This window comes from Papilio polytes, unplaced genomic scaffold, assembly GCF_000836215.1.
Source record: "Papilio polytes unplaced genomic scaffold, Ppol_1.0 DF824191.1, whole genome shotgun sequence".
In the NCBI taxonomy this organism is placed as follows: domain Eukaryota; kingdom Metazoa; phylum Arthropoda; class Insecta; order Lepidoptera; family Papilionidae; genus Papilio; species Papilio polytes.
This window is the reverse complement of record NW_013525013.1, coordinates 2382278-2396444: the sequence shown is the minus strand read 5'-3', so window position 1 is coordinate 2396444 and position 14167 is coordinate 2382278. Positions and strand designations below refer to the sequence as shown.

Genomic DNA, 14167 nt, shown 5'->3' with positions numbered 1-14167 from the left:
AACAAGTATATAGCTTAGGAGGATCAAATAGGTACATCTTATTTTTAATGAATTATTAGAAAGTAATCATACCTTCTTACTATGAGAACTTTTTAAAACACACTTTGTATATCTTAGAAATATTACATAATACAATATTTAGCGGAGTACATTAACACATCAATGCAATAAGTGGACTCCTGGTACAAAACCATCACAAAAATTGTATATTTTACTAATGTATTTAAATATATCACGATGTCCAACTACGACCACTAGTTAAGGAATAAATTTTTGTTAACTAGTGGTCGGCATTCAAGGCTATGGCCTTGTAAGTTTACCTACCTAGTAGGTTTTCAGGTACCACACAGGTAAAAGTTATTATACATCTAATAGTAAGGATAGAAGCCCAATCTGGAGAATTTTAGAAATTACAAATATGCTTCTAGTATATCCATTGTGTTTAATAAAAAATTAGATTAAAAAATAAATCTTTTCAGAGTCTAAGCTATGGATTTTAACATTACGATAATTTGGAAGATAGCCTCAATTTGAAATCAATAAATATTATTTTAATTCCGGGTATTCGCACTAGTTAAAAATTCTTATTAGGACATTATAGTATTAGCAACAACCAAACACTTTATTAAGTTCTCATATAGAAAATAATATATTGCATTAATATTGCAATAACATATGGCAATATTTAATTAGTATTCATTAAACAAATGAAATAGGTAAATGTGATTGTAGACTGCACACGTGCATTTTTGTTTGTTTGATTGCAAGAGTAAACAACGACCTATCTTTAAAAAAAATTATGTTTTGAATTGAATCAATTTATACTAAAAGTTTAGTTCTATAATGGATGCAGATAAAAACTTATGTCTATTATAATTATAGATTCCGCAAAGCCCGTATTAGTAAAGTTTAGGTATAGAAAAATGTTTGTACTACTGATTACCTCATTGTTTTATACTGTCGCAATGTTTTACGCTAAAGTAGACCTAAAAACTAAGTTCCGTTAATCATTTATGACCGATGCCAATGGTATTGTTAATTTTTTTCTTCATTGGGGTAGAGTCCCAACTGAGATTTGGGGTGTTTAGGGATGCGCCTATTTTTACCTGCGAAACAGTAGGTGCCTTTTTTAGTTCAGTTGAAGTTGCGATCTATTAGTGATTACTTGTGCGTAATATAACTTAGATTTAATATGTCTCAACATCTTTGGTTGCTTGTAGAATGGACAGAGGAAGCGGTATTCTCGTCTTATGGTATTGTCACCGCCAATTCCTTGATTAGTGACGGTAGTGACGTGCATGTTGGGAAGGTAGTTAACATCAGGAATAAACATGGCAATGGTATTCGTAAGGCACAGATCCTCAGGATATCCGGTAAGTCTAAGATTTGAATTTGTTATTTTTTTTTTAATCTTTTTTCTTAATACACATTAAACAATTTTGTTTTAGATCTATGATAAACTCACATTTCTGTAACAAATTTAATGAATGTACTGTAGTACCCCCTACTGAAATATTGCTATTGTTTGTTAAATATTACTGTCTATCATAATATTTTTTCCTTTAGGCGTATGTTATACTTAACAATATCATTTTTTTTCTAGATAACAAGAGTTACGTTAAAGAACTTAAAACATTATTGGAACGACAAGATCAACAAGTAAAAAATGTCGTTTCATTATGTGTTAATACTATTAAGGAGATGAAGAGTGTACCGGGAAACTTGGTAAGTTGGACTAGCAATTCTAGACATATATACATACATATCCTTCATTTTTTAAGTTTGTCAATAACCTAATCAAAATATGTTCCAGCTTCTGGGTGAAAGAAGTAGCACACGTCAATCTGTTCCAAGCCCAGTTGCTTGTCGTACATCACAACGCTCAAACATCCACGACGATGATACATCAGACAGTGAACAAGAGGTATGTACTGTCGATAAAATCGAATTTAATATTTTGCCACCAAAAATAAACCTTTTAATTACACTGCTGTTTCAGTCGAACGTTCACATCTTTAACGGATCGACAATCAAACAAAATCACCAATACAATAACAATGCGGAGTCATCCCTCGCACTATACAACAACCTATCGTTTCATAACAGCAAGAACAACCCATTGTTACTTAGCAGCACTCCACTACCGGAACCGGTTTTAGGAAAAAATATTAAGATTAAAGAAAACTGCAATAAAAGTACACAAACAGAGCTCAACGAAAAATTGCCTACTTTATCAGCGATCGAAGACGTAGAAGTAGTAGTACACAGACTTTACAAACAATTCACGACATTGGTATCAAATCTTCCTTTAAACGATGCCGTATCTATTATGTCAGAGACATCTGACTGGGAGAGAACTATACCGAATCATCATACAATTGCGAATGAATGTTCTACTTTAAAAGAAGAATGGATTAGCCAGAATGTGAACACAAGTAATCGGGAAGCGGATCCTTCGGAAGCTGTGGGAATTCGCGTGAGACGAGCTTCCGCCCACACTACAAATATTGGCGAACCAGTCCCCAATAACACAGACATGGTAAACAACTAAATCCTATTTTTGCATGATAGACACAATACTTATTCTATATCGTGTATATGTTCTGTTTTGACCTTCTACTTTACAACTTTATCTTTTAGGTTCCGATAGGAAATGGTAGTGTTTTGGTGCCGCACAAACTGCTTGAAGATTTGGATTGGAGTTCGTATACAAGCGTTACGAGACAATTATTACAAGCAGTATTTCCACGCAGGTGCTGATCTTAGCAAATACTGTAATAGTTACACTGATATTTAAAATTGAACAATTTTAATTGTATTCTTAACAATTGTTTCCCTTTTTTATCATAAAAAATATTCCATATTTACTTTTTGTCGAAGAATTTTATGTACATCATTCATTTTTTATAGAGTGCTAGCGACCCATTCGCTATCAGGAAAGCAATCACCAGCCTTCGCAAATAAACCTCCTAAGAAACGCCTTGATCCCAAATTAGTCGACGACATAGTTGATACTGTTTCTCTAAGATGCGGTGTTGACAAAAGATTAGTAAGGTGGGTTAAAAAGTTATATTAAGCAAGCTGTTCCCATGCGTTTTCATCAGCATAAAATTATTTTATTGTTTACATGTGTCAAATAGTCAATTGTAAATGTCAAAATGACGACAATCTTGCTTCCTTGATGTTGACAGCAACTTATGGTCTCTTTCCCACATTAGGTTTTTATCCAATTTATTTACCCCCTAAGTTTTATAGCGTGAAAATATATAGCCTAAAGCGTGACGTAAATGTAGAGCGTTTTATTAAAAAAAGAATTATACAAAAATATGCTGTAATTGCTGACATCTTAGGCAGTAAAGAAGTGTGTGTTTACGCTTTACTATAATAGTATAGAAGTATAGATATAGGTTGCCATAAATTTACATCGTAAGCTTTATAAAGTAAACATATCATAAAATCACAGTCATTTAAATTGTTTTCAGATATATGTAGGTATCTCACCATACAAAAGAATAGTTTATATACTAGTTAAATTATAGTTTTCGTTTAAATCCCCTTAAAAGTAACTTTTATTTTTAGAAGCTGTATTACGACAAAATGTACCGACGAAGCGAAATTATACAGAAATCGCCAACATTTTAAACATTTGCGTCAAATGAATCACAATCAAGAAAATGTGTTGATGTCGTCCGGTTCATCAAATGCTTCATAAATTTTAATAAAAATTATGGTTATGTTTTAATTGTGTTTTTACTGCTAAAATGATAATTAACATTTGAGACAGTCTTTAATTTGATAACAGATGACATGATTTTGATTAAAGAAGTTATCCATTCAGCTAACCGTCTTACTTTTCTTTATTAAAGCTTAATTCTCCTTTCCATATTGCCTTGTTCTATATGTAAATGTCTTATCAAAGTTAAAATAAATTGATATAAAAACAAAATACCTTTACTTTTAGAAAATTGACTTTGACAATAAAACGAGAGGAAGGTTCTGTGTTTTAAGGATTTGCTAAAGTAAAGTATTTTTATCTAGCACGGTATCTTTTTCTATCCTTACCTAACATTTGTGTTGTTAATATTCAAACTACGATTTTAATATAATCAAACATATTTAAGATTACAATAAAATTACACATTTTTTTTATACTCAGTTTAGTTTGAAAAAAGTTTGGTTAAACTAGCTTAACAAAAAAAAAAACATTTTGTAGTCCTTTCATAAGTGCAAACAGGTAACATCGGACGTCAATAATAAGCTGTCAATAATAAACTTTTCGTCACTGTCACTTTTAGGTTAGAATTTACCATATTGATTATTTAAGTGTGCATGTGTTTATATAAAATAAACTAAACAATAATGGAAGAAATAGAAGATGTAGTAGACTTTGTATCCTCTGAACATGATCGTTTATTAAGTGCGGTTACTAAATTAGACAAAACTCAACATATAACTGTACCTACACGTAACGAACCAACGAATACCAATTCCGAGTTCAATTTAATCAAAAGATCAAATAAACTTGACTTAAAGAATGTAGTGAAAGTATTGGAAGAGACACCACAAAACTTGAAAATAAGCAGAAAGCTGACCGAAAGTCAAAACCATTCTAAAATTCTACCTAAGCCGATAGAGAAACCGCAGGCAGAACGTATTAAAAGAAGCACAGGTTATGAACAAACGAAACACAAAATTGGAAGATGGGATCCGGTCGTTGCTCGAAATCGAACTGTAGATTTTGTGTCATTCCCTCTAAAGCATGTTAGTTCTAAACTTCAACCAACACATGAGTTTTTATCTAAGTTAAAATTAAAGTCACCCCTTGAAAAAGAATTGGATGAAGTGGACCCACCTGCCCCTGAGATTCCCGAAGAGGAGGAGAAACCTGAGTACCCAATGTCATATGAAGAAATGCTTGAACACAGGCAGCAGCTGGCAAAGTTACGAGCTCAGCAATCATACAAAGCAGCTAAAGCTAAAAGGCAGAGTAAAATTAAGAGCAAGAAGTTTCATCGGTATGATAATATTTTACCTTTAATGGACAAAATAACAAAATTAATGATAATTGTAAACTCATTGCCTCCTTAATTTTTCAGCATATTGAAAAAAGACAAATTGAAGAAACAGCTAAAGGAGTTTGAAGAACTGCAAAGTAAGGATCCAGAAGAAGCACTAAAGAGACTTGAATCACTTGAGAAGGCTCGAGCATTAGAACGGCACACACTTAGACATAAAAGCACAGGCAAATGGGCTAAAAGTAAATTGATAAGAGCCAAGTATGATAAAGAGGTAAATTTCTCATATTAAAATTCAGTTATTGTTTTCTGGGTTTTTAAATCGGTTTTTAACAAATGTTTAAGATTATGGTCAGGTTATATTTGAGTACTAGATTCCATTGGCATAGAATAAAAAAAAAACAAAACCAGGTAGACTATGTGTTCTTCTAGACTTCTATATTTATACCAAATTTCATTATAATGGGTTTAGTAGTTCAGACCACAAACTCTAACACAATCCCATCCATCTAAATTTTCGCATTTTTAATATTAGTATGACGATAGGCTCCTAAATGTATGTATCACATAATTTTTTTTTTACTTATTGGCTAAGTGGCCATTTTATTTTATATCACAGACTGATAACTTCCTTTTGTTTCAGGTGAGGCAACAGTTAGCTGAGCAATTAGCAGTCAGCAAATCTCTTACCCATAAAACAGTTGATGAAGAAAGTTCGGATGATGACGATGAAAACAAACAAGAAATTCCAGACTTAACTTTATCACAAGATCCAACAAACCCATGGATGATGAAAAGATCCGATAAAGATAATGTGGATTCCGAGTTTGATTTTGGATATAAAAAATATCTGAAAGACAAAATGTTAAAACGAAAAGAAATGAGTGATTCTGAATCTGACAATGAAAATGCAGAGAATACCACTAAAACTAATGGTGTATTAAACATTTTAAAGAAGAGTGTTAGTAATTTAAGTGATAAAGTATCTGAAACACAAGATGAGACTACAAATAACATAGTCAATGATCAACCTAAAAGAAAAAAGAGTAAATCATCAAAAACAACAAAACTATTAAACAAACCTGAACAGGTATCAGAAAACACTGTTATAGTTGCTACAAATTCAAATTGGAATGTTGAATTTGTAAATATATGTGAAGGAAAAGCATCAGAGGATATTTCTAATATTTTTGAATCATTTGAAAACAAGGTTGTTAACGAGGTCACTAAAAAATTAAAAAAACTAAAGAAAGATATCGATAAAACAAAAAAAGAACCCAAACTTCGTAAAGAAAGAGATACTGGTAAATCACAAGAAGCATATGGTGTTGATTATTACGAATTTAAAAAAACAAATAAAAAACCAGTAATTGATGAACCATTACTTGAGACTGATGGTAAAACAAATGTTGCTGATAATGAACCAAAATCTTTAACTAAGATATTGACATCTAATGAAACACAAGAGAATACTAATGCAAATATTGATCCTAGCAGATTCATTGTAGTCAAACCTAAATATTTGAACACTGCATTACCAAAAGATGTAAATGAATATGATGAGTTAGATGATGATGAGCAAGTTGTTCCAAGAATCGATATTGAAGAAGTTTTTGAAGAGGATGATGTTGTTGATAGTTTTAGACAGGAAAAGGAAGATGAAATCAATAAAGACAAACCTAAAGACATTGACTTAAGTTTGCCTGGTTGGGGTCAATGGGGAGGTAAAGGTGTTAAAGCACCAAAGAGAAAGAAAAATCGATTTATTCTTAAAGCACCACCTTGCACTCTACGCCGTGATGAAAATAAAGGTGATATTATAATTAAAGAATATAAAGACCCAAAACTTGCTGTGCACAAAGTTACAGATCTACCATTTCCATTTAAAACTGTTAAAGACTATGAAGCTTCCCTTAGAGCTCCACTGGGCAATACTTTTATCACTGAAAAAGCCCATAAGAAACTTATTCAACCTAATGTTTTGACAAAGGCTGGTACTGTTATTCAACCAATGGATGAAGATGAATTACTTCTTCAAAAACATCAGAAATTCAATAATGATCCTATTATTAAATTATTGGGACAGAAATAAAATTGATTTTACATGTATTTTTATTATCTATTTCAAAGTCCAACTCGTACAGGGGGTGACACAAGTATAACACCATCACCTCTTACAAATAACATCGGAATATTCCGTTTTGTTGTTCTGTAAACTTCTTCATATGTTTCTTCATCAATTTCAACTGTTGTTATTGTTTCCTCTGCATCTCCCAAAACCATATTCAAATGTTGATCAAAAGCCTGAAATAAAGATAAATTATGTCCTGAAGCTGTTAAATTATTGGAATTTATTGTGTTTTATAGGAGTTTTTTTAACGTGACAAGTAAAAATGTTTAAAAATTGCATTACTGTTATACTTACATGTAACTTGCCTCGCAATTCTCGTTCATTTCTCATTTTAACATAAATCCTCTCGTCTAAACTTAGTCTTATAAGGTCTAAGGGTTCTTTTACGGTCATAACCGACACCTGAAAGTCATAGAATTATTCAATTTATCTACTAAAATGTGACTTAGCTGTAAAAAAGTAAAATACATTTTATTAGTTCATAGGTTATAATAGTATTTACGTTTTCGCCATCGTCTGCCATACTGCGGTTTTATTTTTTTCTTTCAAATGTGTGCGAAATTGAATCAAAATATATTAAGTTAAAGTTTTATTACTGCAAATTAGCTTAAAATTTTGTGAAAACGAAGTTGTAATAAAGGTTATGTTTTTATTTGAGTGATATGATACAGAGTGAGAAATAGAAGTTATTAGTCATTAGACGTCAAATTTGTTTCACTATTTAGAATTCGCTAATTTTTAAATGTACTTTTATTTATTTCATATAATTTAAAATTATTGCTATTCGAAGAAAAACTAAGCCACGAAACAATTTTGTTAATCCTCTCCTGAAAATTGCTTTTAAAGTGACATCTATAACTCTATAACCTTAAACATTTGTTTGCATTTTATATTATCTATATCGTGTTTGTCATTTCGAATCATAACCTCGAAACTTAGAATAAATAAAATAAGTAAACTAAAAATGTTTGGTTTGTGTTTGTATATAAGGAATTAAGTATCAAAAACATAACTATTTTCAATGTACTTCATTGTGATTTCAATTACTGTATAAATTGTAACTTTTACTTGAAGTAGCGATGGTTAGAAGCGGGTAAGTTATAATAGTTTGATATACAAAGTATGCTAAAGGATTACTCATTAATTATTCCTATTTGACTGAAAAACAGGCGGGATCGTGATAGAGACCGTGATCGCAGGCGTTCCCACAGCCGTTCAGCTACGCCTGATCGTAAACGGAGACGATCCCGATCACGGAGTAGAGATCGCAGTTCAAAATCATCTAAACGAAAACGTAGCCGTAGCAGAGATAGGGATTCTAAGAGAGACCGGAGCAGAGACAGAGATCGTGATAGAAAGAGGTATGTTTTTATTGTTAACATGACAATGTGATAGGTAAACATCGGTGTTTACTGTTTTATTAAAACTTGTTTTATTCCTTCTTCAATATATATTAAGTGGTAGATTGTGCATTCATTAATTGTAGCATCACTACTGATACTGGGCACATCCAATAGTCATAAAATTGTTGGGGTCATTTAGTTTAGAAGTTTAGTGAATTCAATGTTAAACTGCATTACTTATATTGGATTGTAAGTTAAAGACTGCTTATTTGATTTAGTGACAAGAGAGATGACAAGAGGAATGGATCTGGCAGTAAATCATCAAGGAAAAAGTCACCTGATAAAGACAGAAAGGAAAGGTCAAAATCTAAAGAAAAATCTGCCAAAACAGATACTGGAGATTACGACTTGGGCTCAGTTGACAAGGTAAGATTGATCATAGTTAATGATTAATTTTGTTTTTTTTTTATTAAAAGTTAATGTTACTGAAGTATAGGTAGGTACTTAATGCTATTTATTAAGATTTTACTTTAACATAATCCATGTCAATATGGCTTTTTCATATAAAAGAATGCTTGCAAGTTGTGTTTAGCACTAAATGTTATATTAGTAAGAAATTTCTATGATTAAATGGTTTTTGCATCTTTTATCTGAAGGAAGAGGAACAGAGTCGTTTAGAAGCAGAAATGCAGAAAAGACGTGAACGAATTGAGCGTTGGCGTGCGGAACGAAAACGCAAAGAGTTGGAGTCTGCTAAGAAGGAAGTGCAGAAAGGTAGCCTAGTCACCAATATTCAAGTATCAGCTACAAAGAAATGGTCCCTAGAGGATGATTCTGGTGATGAAGGTATGAATAATCATGTTATACAAAAGTCTTAGCATTCAGTTTGTTTAGATAACAATATGGTATTTTTTATAACTGCTTTTTGTTTATAGGTGAAGATGGAGAAGGTAAAGAAAAGCAAAGCATAGAGGAGAAGATAGAAGAAGAAGATGAAATAGATCCTTTAGATGCTTATATGCAGGAAGTTCAACAAGTTAGTGTGTCCTTTAATTCAAATATTTTTTAACTTCATTTCTATGATTTGATTACTATTATTGAATTTTTAGGAAGTTCGTAAAGTCAATCAGATGGACCAATCCCGAGGCCTTTTAAGTGTGCCATCCGCTGGGGGAGGCACAGGTGTTGTTATTTTAACGGGGACAGCTAAAAAGAAGGTTGCAGAACAAAAGAATAAAGGTATGTATTGTAAATTCAAAACAAAAAATTGTATTGAAAAAAACATTGTCTGGAGAATTACCAATATGTAGTTAGCTAAAAACCATAAAGTCGCATTGAAATTTACCACATTCTTTAGTCTAATAGGTATAAGTCCCTTTACCTGAACAAAAGGTTGCTTGTTGGAAAAAAATGTCTTGGCAACCCAACAATTTTCCTAGCTTATATCCTTTTTGGTCAGCATTCTTTGTTAATCACTTCACTCCTCTATTATTCACTTCACTATACTATATTAATATATATTAATCACTTCACTCACTATCTCCAAATTAACATAGAAAAACAAACAAAAATGTTATAATTTGGTCCTAACAACTTGGCAACACAACATAAGTAAATATTTAAAAGTAATGTTTATATCAAATTCTACAGGTGAATTAATTGAACAGAATCAAGATGGATTAGAATATTCATCTGAGGAAGAAACAGAGGATATAAAAGATGCAGCGGCTACACTTGCCTCCAAACAGAGGAAGGAACTGGCCAAAGTAGACCATGCTAGTTTACAATATATGTCGTTTAGAAAAGCATTTTATACTGAGGTAAGTGTAATTACCGTGTAAAATATTCATAGGCAATAGATTCATGTTATGTCCAGAAGGACATTAAATGTGTCAAATATCATTTTAATTTATTTACGCAATTTCCTTAAAATTTAGTACTAATTTGAAATTTCATATTTAAATATTATAATAATTAATTTGATTGCAAGGTGTAACTTATTGTTCTATTAAAATATGTGCTTCAGAAATGTTTAAATTTCTGTATAATCGTGGTATAATTTGTAAAAACTTTCTTCTTTTTAGGTAAGTGAGTTATCAAGGATGACTCCTGAAGAAGTAGAGGCATACAGAACAGAGTTAGAAGGAATAAGAGTTAAGGGTAAGGGATGTCCTAAACCTATTAGGACTTGGGCACATTGTGGTATTAGCAAGAAAGAAATGGATATTTTAAAGAAACTAAACTTTGAAAAGCCAACACCAATACAAGCTCAAGCAATACCAGCCATTATGTCTGGGAGGTAAGGTTGAAAATTGTTGGAAATTTTAAACTTATTTCATTCATACAATTATAAGGAGGAAGTTGGGGATAATTGAGCACATTTACTTTTATAAAAATAATACTTATATTGGTTAAGTATTTTTTAAAGATATACACTGCAATTTGAGAGTCCAATCAATTTTCAAAACTTGAGAATATTACAACTCAATCGATTTAATAGAATTTTAGTGTAATGAACTTTGTTACATTTTTATTTGAAATACGGCAATTTATTGTTAAGTGGCAAATGAGCAAGCCGTAAGAATTTCTGAAGAAACTTAACATATTTTACAGGGATTTAATAGGTATAGCAAAGACAGGATCAGGTAAAACTCTAGCGTTTATCTTACCAATGTTCCGGCATGTTCTGGACCAGCCTGCCCTGGAGGACACGGACGGACCCATATCCCTCATCATGACACCCACTAGAGAGCTGTGTATGCAGATCGGCAAGGATATAAAGAAGTTTGCCAAATCTTTGGGATTACGAGTTGTCTGTGTGTATGGTGGTACCGGTATTTCTGAACAGGTTGGTATTTTTATATACAAATATAAATTTAGTTTTGTAAGATTTAGGGCCTGTCTCACCAAATAGTAAATTGATTGATAACAAACCAATGTGTAAAATATGTGATGAAAATATCGGATTTTGTACCCTTATCTGACAGTGACGTGAATTTTAAGCTATCTGTGCCTCTATCAGCCGGTGGTCAGATAAGCCCCTAAGGTTTTATTAGTACAGACAATTAAAATGTTTTTGAGTTAAGTAACAAAATCTATTTGTAGTCCGATGTCTTAGTGGCTCAGAACCCAGATAAGTCGCTGCATAGATATTTAGCCGTTGAAATATTTGTAAAGACCTATATCTAATCATATCTACGATTGATTAAGAATCTTCTCTATTTCGTGGTCGTTTCAGAATTATATTCCTATTTGTCATTAGTAATTTCATGTTTCACATTGATGTCATATTTTTGTTTTGAAATAGAGTATCGGAGGGTATGAAAGCAAATTTGTTTTTGTCTAATTTTTTAAACAAAACGGATCAAATTGTAGCTAATTAAATGTATTATAATTTGGTATGATTAGTTTAAACATTAAAATAAATCGGAATAAAGCGTTGGTTTTATACTTAATTTTTTTTTAAATCATGAGTAATAAAGAGTTTTAAATGTTGATAATGAATGTAGATAGCGGAGCTGAAGCGCGGCGCGGAGATGATAGTGTGCACCCCGGGGCGCATGATAGACATGCTGGCCGCCAACTCGGGCCGCGTCACCAACCTGCGCCGCGTCACCTACGTCGTGCTGGACGAGGCAGACCGCATGTTCGACATGGGCTTCGAGCCGCAAGTAACGACATTATCTATAAAAAATCATTTTTACTAAATATCACATATTTAAGGGGCTTTTGATTTTGAAATTAAACAGCCAAGATATTTGCAAATCAATACTTTATAGATGCATAATGCTTTTTTGTCTTGATAGATTTTCATTGTATGTTACTTCGAATTGAAATTATACATAATAGTGAATGGAGTTGAATTTTTAAAAAATCCATTCGACAATAACTTTCGTCTGGGACTCTGTCCGCGTAATATTAAATTCCATCAGTAAGTAGCCTACGTGTTCTTCCAGACTATCATCTATGACAAAATTTATCGAGATCCGTTTAGCAGTTTACGCTAAAAACTCTAACAAACATCCATCTATCCAAACTTTCGCATTAATAATATTAGTATAGATTACATATAGAAGTGTTGCAATATAAATGAATGTATAACAAAAATGTTTGTTTTTAATTTGCCAGGTGATGAAAATAATAGACAACGTACGTCCGGACAGACAGACGGTGATGTTCAGTGCCACATTCCCGCGACAAATGGAGGCTCTCGCGCGACGGATACTGCAGAAACCTATTGAAATACAAGTAAAACTATTTTAAACTATTTACTTACTACTAAGCAAAAAAACAGAAAGACTTTCGAGATATATTTTTTTATCAAACTAAAATAATATACAAAGTCAGGATAATAAACTAGTATTATAAAAAAGAGAGATTTGTATTTTTGTATGTATTGAAAAAACTCAAAAACTGCTGAGCCGATATCTAAAATACTTTCACCATTAAAAAGCTATGTTATCAGTGATTAACATAGGCTATATTTTTAATTATACGCGGACGAAGTCGCGAGCAACAGCTAGTAGTCAAGAATTAAATTTCATGCAATGTGCTACCAAAGAATTTTAGTTCTATAATATGACAATACTAGAAAACCTTTTCTATATATTTTTAACAAGAATTAAAAAAAAATAAAAGTCATATTAATACAGATTTTTTAAATGTAATTGTTATAGGTCGGCGGCAGAAGCGTGGTCTGCAAGGAGGTGGAACAGCACGTGGCTATTCTAGAAGAAGAGGCGAAGTTCTTCAAGCTGCTGGAGCTGCTGGGCCTGTACAGCCAGATGGGCAGCATCATCGTGTTCGTGGACAAGCAGGAGAACGCGGACAGTCTGCTCAAAGATCTCATGAAGGCTTCGTATTCTTGTATGAGTTTGCATGGAGGTAAGTTATGAGGTATGATTGTAACTTTAATATGTATTCCATATGTCATTTATTATCTATGGCTTTTGTATGTGAGTATTCGCGTGTATGTAAGTTTGTGTTTATGTATGGGTTTGTATGTATGTAAAGTCCGTTGTAATTGAACCAATTTGTAAGAATGAGGTCTTCGATTCATTTTCTTCCGAGTGAACAAAATAGCTATAGTGGACGTGAAATTTGATACTAAAGTGCAGAAAAAACCGAGTTCGAATCTCACTCATCGTGTTTTTTTTCTTTTTTTATTTTCGATGTTTTCTAGTATATTTATCTATTAGATTTAATCAATGAACTTTTCTTGTTTTTTTTTGTGTTATTTGGAGTATAGTTAAATGCGTGTTGCTATAGGAGTACTGACGGTGGCCTGTTTCAGGCATTGATCAATTCGACAGGGACTCGACGATCGTGGACTTCAAGTCGGGCAAGGTGCGGCTGCTGGTGGCCACCAGCGTGGCGGCGCGCGGCCTCGACGTCAAGCAGCTGGTGCTCGTCGTCAACTACGACTGTCCTAATCACTATGAGGATTATGTACACAGGTATTTTATCTTATTCTTTATGTTGTGAACTTAAGCGTTTATGTTATCTTACTTCTTACTAATATTATAAATGCGAAACTTTAGATGGATCTTTGTTAGAGTTTGTAGCCTAAACGGCTGAACGGATCTCGATGTTTGGCATTGATGTTGAGCAGTCTGGAAAAACAGACTTTTTTCCACCTTCAAATATTTTTATGGTGTTTTTATTTTTTTTTGTATAGA

The 14167-nt window shown here is 32.4% G+C and overlaps 4 protein-coding genes across 4 annotated transcripts in view; 3 read left to right on the top strand and 1 right to left on the bottom strand.

Moving 5' to 3' along the window:
* Nucleotides 1-927: 927 nt before the first annotated feature.
* On the top strand, nt 928-3712 carry LOC106110717. Its single transcript, XM_013292614.1, has 7 exons — nt 928-1373; nt 1604-1725; nt 1814-1924; nt 2000-2539; nt 2641-2753; nt 2911-3054; nt 3580-3712. The coding sequence occupies exons 1-7, from the start codon at nt 1193-1195 to the stop codon at nt 3710-3712; spliced, it is 1344 nt and encodes a 447-aa protein (XP_013148068.1). The 5' UTR covers nt 928-1192.
* Nucleotides 3713-4261: 549 nt separating this feature from the next.
* On the top strand, nt 4262-7124 carry LOC106110905 (U3 small nucleolar RNA-associated protein 14 homolog A). The gene is made up of 3 exons (XM_013292855.1): nt 4262-5015; nt 5097-5289; nt 5659-7124. Exons 1-3 carry the CDS (start codon nt 4360-4362, stop codon nt 7105-7107), a joined length of 2298 nt encoding a protein of 765 aa, XP_013148309.1. The 5' UTR covers nt 4262-4359; the 3' UTR covers nt 7108-7124.
* On the bottom strand, nt 7105-7827 carry LOC106110906 (U6 snRNA-associated Sm-like protein LSm3). The gene is made up of 3 exons (XM_013292856.1): nt 7649-7827; nt 7441-7548; nt 7105-7319 (listed from the first exon to the last, which is right to left on the bottom strand). Exons 1-3 carry the CDS (start codon nt 7667-7669, stop codon nt 7140-7142), a joined length of 309 nt encoding a protein of 102 aa, XP_013148310.1. The 5' UTR covers nt 7670-7827; the 3' UTR covers nt 7105-7139.
* A 224-nt stretch (nt 7828-8051) lies between these two features.
* The window catches only part of LOC106110716 (probable ATP-dependent RNA helicase DDX46), a 10539-nt gene continuing 4423 nt past the window's right edge, over nt 8052-14167 (top strand). The window contains exons 1-13 of the mRNA XM_013292613.1: nt 8052-8239; nt 8316-8507; nt 8768-8915; nt 9146-9335; nt 9425-9525; nt 9599-9728; nt 10140-10309; nt 10574-10788; nt 11103-11337; nt 11999-12160; nt 12618-12737; nt 13166-13373; nt 13783-13945. Of these exons, the coding sequence (XP_013148067.1) occupies nt 8226-8239; nt 8316-8507; nt 8768-8915; nt 9146-9335; nt 9425-9525; nt 9599-9728; nt 10140-10309; nt 10574-10788; nt 11103-11337; nt 11999-12160; nt 12618-12737; nt 13166-13373; nt 13783-13945 (2048 nt within the window). The 5' untranslated portion in view covers nt 8052-8225. The remainder of the gene's footprint in view (nt 8240-8315; nt 8508-8767; nt 8916-9145; nt 9336-9424; nt 9526-9598; nt 9729-10139; nt 10310-10573; nt 10789-11102; nt 11338-11998; nt 12161-12617; nt 12738-13165; nt 13374-13782; nt 13946-14167) is intronic.